The following is an 11,610-nucleotide window of genomic DNA, read 5'->3' as shown; positions in this document are numbered from 1 at the left end:
AGTAAGGGGACCTGGCCGGCTGTGCTGCAACCGGGGCGGGGTGTGGCGGGGCGGACCGCCCCCTCCCTTGGTAGCCACTCGAACCGCGAGGCTACTCTCCTCCTTACCTGCACTGCCTGCAGCACAGAGCCAAACGGAAGTCTTCCCGACGTCAGCGCTGACGTCGGGAAGACTTCCGTTCGGCTCTGTGCTGCAAGCAGAGAAGGTAGAGAGAAGAGCCGCGCGACTGAGTACATCCAGCCCCGCAGGAACCCCGCGACCCTCGGAGGCGTCCCCACGGGATCCCCGCGACCCTAGGGGCGTCCCCACGGGATCCCCGTGACCCAAAGGGGGAACCCGCGGGATGCCCGCGGGTCCCGCGGGATTCCCGTCGTCCCCGTTCCCATGCAGCTCTCTAGTCCCGAGTACCTGGCAGAAACCCAAGGAGTAGCAAGATTCCAGAGCTGAGATTGTGATGTCATAATGCCTCATTCCACCAATGCCTAAGAGCCAACCTCAGCAGTGATGTCACAATGGCTCCATTGTCCTATACTTGGCTCACATAAGAACATAAGAGCTGCTATACTGGGACAGACTGAAGATCCATCAAGCCCAGTGTACTGTTTCCAACCCAGGTCCCAAGTACCTAGATAGAACCCAAGTAAGAACTTAAAATTAAAAGGGGGAAAATATACAATTCAATTGTTAATACATAGCTTCAAAAACAGTAAGGTCTCCTTTTACACTTTTTTTTATATAGAGGAGGGGGTGTTAAAAAATGATTGGCCCCTGATGTCACATACCCCAGGTATGCCCACCACAATCACAAAGCCACAATATTCAGGAGAAAAAAGGAACATCACAAATTCACACACATGGTCCTTTTTTTTTTTAACAAGTAACATAACTGCGTGCTTTATTGATATACACGGTAAAGCATTATATGATACAATAGTAAGGCATATATTTGGTGAAATTTGATATGTTGTGAATATGCAGAAATAAAATTAAGGTTTATAAAAAATTATTAGTAACTGTTACAGTGTTGGTGTTAAAGAGAATGACGGAGCATGCCTTAGGAGGTCTGGCCATTCAGTTGCACCAAGCATGTTTCAAAGTCCATTAATTTGTGCTTAGAAAGGAATTTTCAAACTATGCTCAAAGCAACATGAAAGCTCTCAATCTCTTCTTGAAAATAGAATGTTGACAGAGTCACTCCAAAAGCTAATATGGAAAAGATCAAACGAAGCCAATGAAAATGAAACATGCAGATCTATCCAACTTCTGTTTCTCTCTACTGGGGCTTCCTGAAGCATAAAACCAGGAAGAAAGACCACCCTCCTCCCCTGGGAAGGAAGGGCAACTTGTTCTGAAACATCCAATTGGGAGAGATGTCTTCACTGGTCTGGAGTGTCATCTCCTCCCCCTCCCCCGTAGACTCCATTCCCTTCTCCTTTGGGAGAAAATGGAAGAGAAGGGCTGAGGAAATACAGGGATAATACTGTTGAAAGCTCCATGCTGTCCTGTTGCAACTTAACTGCTTTTCCACCTGGACTGATGTTTCAGTAAGCTGGATCTACTTTTAGGAAAGACCATTTTTTTAAAAATAGTGGTCCCCTAGTAGAGAAGTTCTCAGAGAAAACTGAGGGGGGAGAAGGAGTCGATTGAGAAGAGAAAGATCTTACAATGGAGACACCTGCTTCACGAGGTCACTTTACCTGCACAAGTGTCCAGGAACACCACAAAACCAAAGTGAGGTAGAAAAAGCATGAAAGCCATGTCCAATGTCAAGTAACGGATAAAACGGCTGAAAGAATTCTAAAACATAAACCGTCCTGGGACTCATTCTGCTCTAGAAGAGGGGGAAATTCATTTTTTCCCCTTGCACTGATGCTACAATCAGCCAGAAGATTGGTATCTAGTGCCACTGGTCTGTGTCTCCACCTTTCTCCACTCACTGGTACCTTCTGCTGACAAGTCCCTGGCTGAAGGATTTGGTGCAGCTACTCACTGGGAGGCTTCCATCAATGGCACACAAGCGAGCAGTGAGATGTTACCCATCTCGCTTTTGGCGGGTGCCAGATCTGTCAATGCAATGTGCAGTTGAGAATCCTTTGCTGGGTCCAGGAAAAGGCGAGTTGCATTGAGCTTAGCACCCCTAATGGTTTTGAAAAAGCAGGCTCTGAAGGTTACATCTGCTGGTTAACCTAATCTAAGGACCCACAACAGATTATAGAAACGATGCTCTCATTCACTAGCCATGGAAAAAAAATCTTTCTTGGCCAGCCTCTGGTGCAATTAGCTCCTTCTTGTGTGGAAGTGACAGATTTTAATGCACACAAAGCCCCTCTACAGTAACTCTGTTCAAATGTAGTTTCCCCACTGTGCTCCAAATCTTTTGACACAATAGGAAGAATGATTTAAACGGAAAAAAAAAAAAAAAAAAACCTCAACAAAACAAAAATACCAAATATTATAGTTAAAGAAGGAAAAACACACACTCAAGCACGCACACATTTTTGGTTTATGCTAGCAACATTCTCCTTTAGATGGGAACTTCCTGTTACTGAAGGATTCGTAAGTAATGCTCTGGGAAAAGGTCTTGAGCTTGGTCTTCTGTGGCCAGTTCGTTGGTCACTGGGGGCTACCAATCCCACGTTCAGAGACCTATCCAAAGGGAAATGGACACTGAAAACATACCGGGTGACTGGGAGTTTCAGCTGGACTCCTATGTCATCTAGATGAGGGAAACTTTGAGGAGGTTAAACTATTTGGAAATGTTCTGAAGGAAAGATGCCACTGTTGCCCTGATACTGCCTTTCAGTTTCAAACCAAGTGAGATGAATCATTGAAGATATTCTCATCATGACCTTCACTGATGCCACCTGCCCTGAACAGGACTAGAAAACCATAGTCTGATCAATGTGTAGCCGCAGGCGGTCAGTGGTTTTTTAAAGTGCTTGGATATTCAATAAATGGACACTGGGACTGAATATCTAGGTCTCAGCACTTAGGCAGGTCCTGGGTGAATATCAGCTGGGACCCGCATAAGGTGATCAGTCATTTTCCCTCCTCTCCCCACCCCAGGCACACCTTAGGCTCCTTGGTGGTTTAATGGAGTAGGCTGGGCAACAGCAAACCCCACTTGCTCCTGCTCCAGCTGTAAAATTACTACTATAAGCTATACATGGTAGTTTCGCAGTACCACCACTAGAGGTCAGCCTTCCTTATATGAGCTTGCAGCGGCCATTTTACAGCTGAAGCCACTAGGGAAAGAAGTGGGGTTTCCTTCTGCTCAACCTACTTCATTAGACCGCCAGAGAGCTTAAATTAGTCCCAGTGGTGGGGGGACACTACAGGTGAGTGAATGAAGGGGGGTTCTGCTATTAGGTGAAGGTGTGGAGGAAGATTCCTTCTCATTATATGGCTGGGTGGGTGGGGGGAGGAGGAATAACCTTCAGGCTGCTACTTAATAGTTATGTGGGTGTTGCCTGAGATTTAGAGCTGGTGCCCACATAGCTAACTGGGCAAAGTTAGGACTTCTGCTTTTGCAGTGCTACATGCTTGGTTAGCTCTGCGGTCACTAGCACTGGATCACTGCCGGCAGCCACATAACTCTTGGCTCCATCCCCGAATGCCTCTCTCCTGCCTGGACTTAAGCTGGCTGGTTCAGTGCCGATGAATATCAGTGGGGAACCCACTGAGTGTGCTGTTAGTGGCCAGCACCCTCTTTTGCCTGGTTAAATTGTTTTGAATACTGCAGCCAATAGCTCTGGTAATAAAAATAAATATTTTCTGAATCTGTGTGCATAACACTTGCCTCAAGCTCCTGACGGTCTGGAGATCGAGTTGTATGAATTGTGAGTGGACAAGCAGAAGATGGGCGGGACCTGGAGCATTTAACAGAGAGGTCCACCGCACAGTGTCAAAATGAAAGAATGCATTCTTGAAGCCAGACATTCAGAAGATCAGTGTCTGTGTGAGTCACCTGCACATCTGAGCACATATCGTGGCAGCAATCTGGGGTCCTGCCTCAGATACTGGTGGAAACATCTCATTATGCAATGGTGACACTGCCTATCCTTGTTACAATCTGTAGCTGCTGTGGAATCTCAGTGACCTCCAAGGAACGGTGGTGAAAAAAAATGACTGAGGCAATCTGCGGCTGGCTGCAGGAATCCTTCCAAAACCACGTAGCTCAAGCAGGTTTCCTGCAACTTGACCCACTGGTTGGGGTTTTCGGCCACTGCTTCCTCTGTCCTTTCTCCATGCGCCCAAAAGGTGTGATGGGGTCACAGGGTTGTGGCCTATCTCTTTCTTTTCCTGTAACAAGCCCTAGCAGTGAAATCATTTTGGTGTTATTACAGAACTCACTTCTATTTGCTATACCGGGAAAACAGAGAACACAGATAATATTCCTATAGAGCAGGGAAGGGCAACTCCGGTCCTCAAAGACAACCCATGGATCAGCTTTTCAGGATAACGATTCCCCATGAGACAGATCTGCATACATTTGTGGAGCATGCAAAATCTCTCTCATGTACATGCATTATGGTTGGTGTCTCCTGAGGATGGAAATCGCCCACCTCTGCCCTACAGTCACAAAGCTGAAATGCTGCTAGACAAATGCACTATCTCAATGGTTGTAAAATTTTTTTTGTCATTTTTAGAGGGTTTTTATAAAGTTTTTATATATATATGTATATATATATATATATAAAGCACATTTTAGTTTACAATCTCTCTTGGTAATTTTTATAAATTTTGCTTTTAAACAACCCCAAAATGCATTCTATATAAAGAAATGGCAAGTTATTGACCTATCGGGACTTTACAGGTAGGATTCTCTTTTTTTTTGTACAATTGCATAGATGTAAAACTTGCCATTGTTAATAAAACAGACCTAGGAAAAGTAGTGAAATCTACAGTAGAGTCCCATAACCCTTCACAAAAATAGAATATTTGTTTTCCTTGTAAACTCTTGCAGTCTAATCCTCTTATTGAAGGAATATTATAAAAAGATTGCGCAGGATGTCTGAAGCTGTAAAACGTTTTGCCGCCTCCTCAATCGTCTGTCATCACGGTGACCAAGGTTTCCATGGCTCGGCCCAAGTCATCCGCCATATGGAAGAGGCTTCCTACATTGTGTCCTGAAAGACAAAAGAGAGGCGCGTGTCACACTCATGAGACGAACACAGAATTTTGGACTTTGTGAGGCGATGGGGTCATTATTCCATGTCAAATGGTCCAGAGCTCCTCATTTTCAGGGGTTATCCACAGTTTTGGGGGCATGATCTCAACTAGGTCCAGAGTTAGGGGCCCCTCTTCTGTATCCATGGAAGCTATCGACTAGGGTGGTCTTTGAAATTGGACCAGTTGAAATTGGACCACGGTTTTTTTTGCAGCTCCGTAGCACATTTAGCTGCAATAGCCCTTCCAAATAGCACTGCTACCTCCATTTTAACCCAGCTGACTAGGTCTGGTGATGGACAGATGGTGGGAGCTATGCAAGCAGATCTGAAGCTGAATGCAACATGCAAAGTGCAGGACACAGAGAAGCTTCTTAAGGAGTATAAAGTATCACATAGCTCTGGAAAAATCTTCAAATAAACAAGCTCAGTCAAACTTGGGTTTACAGGCTATCCTTAATGAATGTACATCAGATAAGATTTGCATACAACAGAGCATATTCATTAAGGGTATCCTGAGAAGTCAACCTGCTGGTGACCCTCGAGGGCCACTGCAGAATACCACTGCTCTATGCCCTATCATGAAGCCTAAGACAGGAGTTCCCATGAAAACACTATAGGGACCGCAGTGTAATGTTTCTTAAATGTACTCTTCCATTAGTAACCCCTGAACAACCTGCTACAGCTCAAGCTTTTAATTGTGCTTTGTTTTCCCATTTGGAACAGAATCTGTAGCCAGTGGCATAGTAAGGGGTGTGTGAGTGGGGCAGTCCGCCCTGGGCGCGGTCTTCCTCTGTTCCGCCCCCCTACCCACTCCTTCCCCTGCCTGCATACACGCCCCTTCCCTGTACTTTTTAAGCTTTGGCACGAGCAGCCGAAGCCAACGCAGGCAGCACGTTCGTGGCTGCTCGCGCTGACGTTAAAAAGGTACGGGGAAAGGGTGCAGGCACTGGTCACCCTCGCTACACCACTGCCTGTAGCCTCTTCTATTAAAGATGGGATCGGATTTGAATAGTGCAGAAAGACGCAGCCACTTCTGCAGTGGAAAGGCAGGCAAAAGCAGTCCACCAGCTTTCAGGGGGAAGAAATATGAGAAGGAATTATTTTCATACAAATGAAGCAATAAAAGGAACGAGAGTTTGCTTCTTCTGTTGAAAGCTGTGGTTGGAGGAAGGGGCAGGAAGGTCTCGTCCAGTGGTTCTTACACCTGTCCTGTCCTTAGATCTGCACGCCTGTCTCCTCCGTTATACGAGTATGCAAATCTGCCTCATGCATATTCATTAGGGATATGACTGGGGATCCCCCGGACGGGTTTCAGAACCACTGGTCTACTCAATCTCATCACCGGGATTAGCTCACTGTGTTCAGCTCTCGGTCCATAACTGAAGCAACAGGTGCACACCCGGTGCCCGAAGAGGTCGAGACGAGAGTCCTGGGGATCTCCATTTCTTCATCCTACCCAACTTTTTCAGGTTTGTCTTTCTCTCTTAAGTCCAGTGACTGTTACTTGGTCACTCCGATGTTGTGGGGATTCCAGCTGTGTTGCTGAGAGGGACTCAACCAATTGCCTTCCAGATGTTACATGTGGCACCTCAACCATCAACAGACCAATGCTTTGCAAAGTAAGGTGATAAAATGTTAACCAAACTCATCACCATTGTTTCACATGTCAGGGGTAAGTCTGATGTTTCATCACAAACCTGTTTGAAACAGATTTAAAAAAAACAAATTTGCTTTTGACTTCCTGTATAAGAATTGTCTTACTGGGACAGACCAGGATCCTGTTTCCAACAGTGGCCAACCCAGGTCCCAAGTAGTGAAACAGATTTTAAGCTGCTTCTCCTAGGAATAAGTAGTGGATTTCCCCAAGTCCATCTCAATAATGGCCTGTGGACTTCTCTTTTAGGGAATTATTCAAACTTTTTTTTTTTTTAACCCTGCTAAGCTAACTGATTTCACCACATTCTCTTGCAACAAATTCCAAAGTTTTATTATACGTTGTGTGAAGAAATATATTTTCTCCAGTTTGTTTTAAATCTACTACTTAGTAGCTTCATCACATGCCCCCTAGTGCTAGTATTTTGGGAAAGAGTAAACAAGTGATTCACGTCTACCCTTTCCGTTCCACTCAGTATTTTATAGACCTCTATCATAGCACCCCTGAGCCGTCTCTTCTCCAAGCTGAAGAGTCTTTAGCCTTTCCTCATAGGGAAGTCGTCTCATCCCTTTTATCATTTTTGTCGCCCATCTCTGTACCTTTTCTAATTCTGCTATATCTTTTTTTGAGAAACAGTGACCAGAATTACACACAGTATTTGAGCTGCAGCCATACCATAGAGCGATACAAAGGAATTATAACATTTTCATCTTCGTTTTCCATTTCCTTTCCTGATAATTCCTAGAGGTTTGGGGGCGGGGCCACGTGTCTCGATTTTACTCATTTAAAATCTGGTATTCCTATTTTGGAGTGACATTTCACTTCTGAGGATCCTGCTGCTTCATCCCCATACCTACCTTTAACATAACTTAAAATTTTATTTATATACCGCAAAACCTTGCAGTTTGGTGCAGTTAATACAAAGAAAACTGTGAACAGAGTGATAAACAAAATTAAACCGTCAATAATTTTTTTTAAATAGAAACATCTTAAGCAATTTCCTTATCCCATGTCGTAGCCTGAAAAGAAAATAGTCTATGAAAATATCTTTTACGTGAACCGCCTTTCACAGAAGGAAAAGAACATAAGAAATGCCTCCGCTGGGTCAGACCTGAGGTCCATCATAGAAACATAGAAACATAGAAAAAGCGGCAGAAAAGGGCTATAGCCCACCAAGTCTGCCCATTCCAAGTATCCCCCCCCTGAATTTACTCCCTTAAAGATCCCACGTGAGTATCCCATTTTTTCTTAAAATCCGTTACGCTACTGGCCTTTATCACCTGGGGTGGGAGTCTGTTCCAATGATCCACCACTCTTTCGGTGAAGAAGTACTTCCTGGGATCGCCATGAAACTTCCCTCCCCTGATTTTCAGCGGATGCCCTCTGGTGGTTGAGGGTCCCATGAGCCAGAAGATATCATCTTCTGACTCGATGCGTCCCGTGATGTACTTATACGTTTCAATCATATCTCCCCGTTCTCTTCTTTCCTCAAGTGAGTACAGCTGCAACTTCTTTAGTCTTTCTTCATACGTGAGATCCTTGAGCCCCATGACCATCCTGGTGGCTGTTCGTTGAACCGACTCGATCCTCAGCACATCCTTTCGGTAGTGTGGGCTCCAAAACTGAACACAGTACTCTAAGCGCCCAGCAGTCCGCTCACGTGGCGGCCCAACAGGTCCAGGACCTGTGCAGTAATCCTCTATCTCTACCCCTCTATCCCCTTTTCCAGCAGGAAATTGTCCAATCCTTTCTTAAACCCCAGTACCGTACGCTGCCCTATAACGTCCTCTGGAAGCGCATTCCAGGTGTCCACCACACGTTGGGTAAAGAAGAACTTCCTAGCATTTGTTTTGAATCTGTCCCCTTTCAACTTTTCCAAGTGTCCTCTTGTTCTTTTATTTTTCGAAAGTTTGAAGAATCTGTCCTTCTCTACTCTCTCTATGCCCTTCGTGATCTTAAAAGTCTCTATCATATCCCCTCTAAGTCTCCTCTTCTCCAGGGAAAAGAGACCCAGTTTCTCCAATCTCTCAGCATATGAAAGGCTTTCCATCCCCTTAATCAGTCGTGTCGCTCTCCTTTGAACTCTCTCGAGTAACGCCATATCCTTCTTAAGGTATGGTGACCAATACTGGACGCAGTACTCAAGATGCGGACGCACCATTGCCCGGTACAGCGGCAGGATAACTTCTTTCGTTCTTGTTGTAATACCCTTCTTGATTATACCTAGCATTCTATTCGCTCTCTTAGCGGCCACCACGCACTGTGCCGTCGGCTTCATTGTCATGTCCACCATTACCCCCAAGTCCCTTTCTTGGGTACTCTCATTCAATAACATCCCTTCCATCGTATAGCTGTACCTCGGGTTTCTGATTCCCACATGTAATACTTTACACTTCTCAACATTGAACTTCATGTGCCATCTCTCTGCTCATTCCCCTAATTTGTCTAAGTCCCTTTGCAATTTTTCACAGTCCTCCTTTGTCCGAGCTCCACTAAATAGTTTGGTGTCGTCCGCAAATTTTATTATCTCACTCTTCGTTCTTGTTTCTAGATCATTTATGAATATATTAAAAAGCAGCGGCCCGAGCACCGAACCCTGCGGAACACCACTCGTGACCTTCCTCCAGTCTGAGTAGTGGCCCTTCACCCCTACCCTCTGTTTCCTACCCGCTAACCAGTTTCTGATCCATCTATGCACGTCTCCGTCCACCCAGAAAACTGTAAAATTTTGTAGTGGGCGTATAGAATCTATGAACTTAAAATGGCGCTAGATCACGTATTACCTTATAAAATATACAGTCAAATTTGAATATAACTCTTGCTTCAACTGGAAACCAGTGACACGTGATCTGTCTTCTTCAGATTAAAAATTAAACAAATGGCTTTAGCCTTTAAAAGACCTGGTGGAAAGAGGGCAGAGCCCTACCAGCCGAAACCTCACCAGATTAGGTCTGGGAACCCATCCAGATGTTTCATAGTCTTTTAAACGTGTAAAATAAATTCGTAGAAATGTTGAATTCCCTCTCTGTGTGCACTGAGGGCTTTAATTGAACGGCCTTTCCGAGTCTGCAACGGGAATGGCAAATCCTTTGCACTCCTCCCCCGCTATCTCCAGAATGAAAGCAAAAAGGGAAACGAGAATTACAATTAAGAGCTTCGGTAAGGAAAAAGGTTTGTCTTTGTGCACTGCCAAGAATTTGCCAGAAATCGCCCTAAATTCAAAGAGCAGGAAGAAGACAAAGGAACGGGAGTGGATGTGTCTGATCTGTGTCCCTCTGCCTGAAAACAAAATCGAGACACAGCCTGTCTGAACCTTTTGCAAATAACCACCCAGAAATATGATCTGACATTAGGTAGAACCATTCTACCCCTGTCCTTAGGGTGGGCAGGATGCATTACAGGGCAGCCGGGGGGGGGGGGGGGAATAGATTAGAAAGGAGATGCTGGTCTCTAAGAGAAGAGGGAGACTCCCAATCACCGCAAAAGAGGACATGTCTGAAAAAACCCACGGTAATAAGGGGGCATCTGTGGAAAATCAGGGGCGGGAAACTGCACGGTGACACTAGGAAGTTCTTCTTCACTGAAAGGGTGGTTGATCGCTGGAACAGTCTTCCACTTCAGGTCATTGAGGCCAGCAGCGTGTTAGATTTTAAGGCCAAATGGGATAGACATGTGGGATCTATTCGCAGAGATAGATAGGGAGGGTCATTGGGGTGGGCAGACTGGATGGGCCGTGGCCCTTATCTGCCATCTATTTCTATGTTTCTATATGGTAACCTCAGTCTCTATCTCTATAGTTCACTACATGCCCACTAGACAACTCCAGGAACCTGCTCTACTAGGACTAGTCATCTGAAGCTATTATACAGGCAGGTATGGACTGTTTCATTAAATCTTTGGGGGATGGGAGGGGGTTAGTTACCACTGGGGGAGTGTGTGTGTGAGGGGGGAGGGGGATCATGCCTTCATTCCTCCAGTGGTCATCTGGTCAGTTTGGGCAACTTTGTGGCACGTATTTGAGAGATTAGAGAAACTGGGCCTCTTCTCCCTCGGAAAGAGGAGACAGAGGGGACATGATCGAAACATTCAAAATACTGAAGGGAATAGACTTAGTAGATTAAGCTCGGTTGTTCACCCTCTCCAAGGTAGGGAGTATGAGAGGGAACTCTCTAAAGTTGAAAGGGGATAGATTCCGTATGAATATAAGGAAGTTCTTCTTCACCCAGAGAGTGGTAGAAAACTGGAACGCTCTTCCGGAGTCTGTTGTAGGGGGAAACACCCTCCAGGGACTAAAGACAAAGTAGATAAAGACAGGTTGTTCACCCTCTCCAAGGTAGAGAGAACGAGAGGGCGCTCTCTAAAGTTGAAAGGGGATAGATTCCGTACGAACATAAGGAAGTTCTTCTTCACCCAGAGTGGTGGAAAACTGGAATGCTCTTCCAGAGGCTGTCGTAGGGGAAAACATCCTCCAGGGATTCAAGACAAAGTTAGACGAGTTCCTGCTGAACTGGAACATACGCGGGTAGGGCTGGTCTCGGTTGGAGCGGACTACTGGGCACGATGGACCACTGGTCTGACCCAGCAGCAGCAATTCTTTTGTTCTTATGTACAGTAATTTGATTTTGGGGGATTAATGTGCCACCTAGAGGTAAGACTGTATAGTTCAGAGAATGTTCTAGAAGGACTGTTAGGTAGGATGTGCTTCTATGGCAAAATACTCAAATGAAAGAAATGAATTCTTCATCCAGGAAACATGTAGCCTGTGTGTCTTGCTTAATCGTTGGT

At 45.3% G+C, this 11,610-nt stretch overlaps 1 protein-coding gene across 13 annotated transcripts in view; it reads right to left on the bottom strand.

The window, feature by feature from the left end:
• Window positions 1–861: 861 nt before the first annotated feature.
• Window positions 862–11,610, bottom strand: part of DMD (dystrophin) — a 2,510,493-nt gene continuing 2,499,744 nt past the window's right edge. For 7 of the 13 annotated variants that reach the window (XM_033949686.1, XM_033949692.1, XM_033949685.1 and 4 more), the window contains one exon: window positions 862–5,129. In XM_033949686.1, coding sequence (XP_033805577.1) covers window positions 5,118–5,129 — 12 coding nt within the window. In that variant the 3' untranslated portion in view covers window positions 862–5,117. The remainder of the gene's footprint in view (window positions 5,130–11,610) is intronic. The other 6 variants (XM_033949693.1, XM_033949684.1, XM_033949694.1 and 3 more) reach the window with 1 other exon arrangement.

This window comes from Geotrypetes seraphini, chromosome 6, assembly GCF_902459505.1.
Source record: "Geotrypetes seraphini chromosome 6, aGeoSer1.1, whole genome shotgun sequence".
NCBI classification, from domain to species: domain Eukaryota; kingdom Metazoa; phylum Chordata; class Amphibia; order Gymnophiona; family Dermophiidae; genus Geotrypetes; species Geotrypetes seraphini.
The sequence above is the reverse complement of the archived record's forward strand: the minus strand, read 5'-3'. Positions and strand labels throughout refer to the sequence as shown.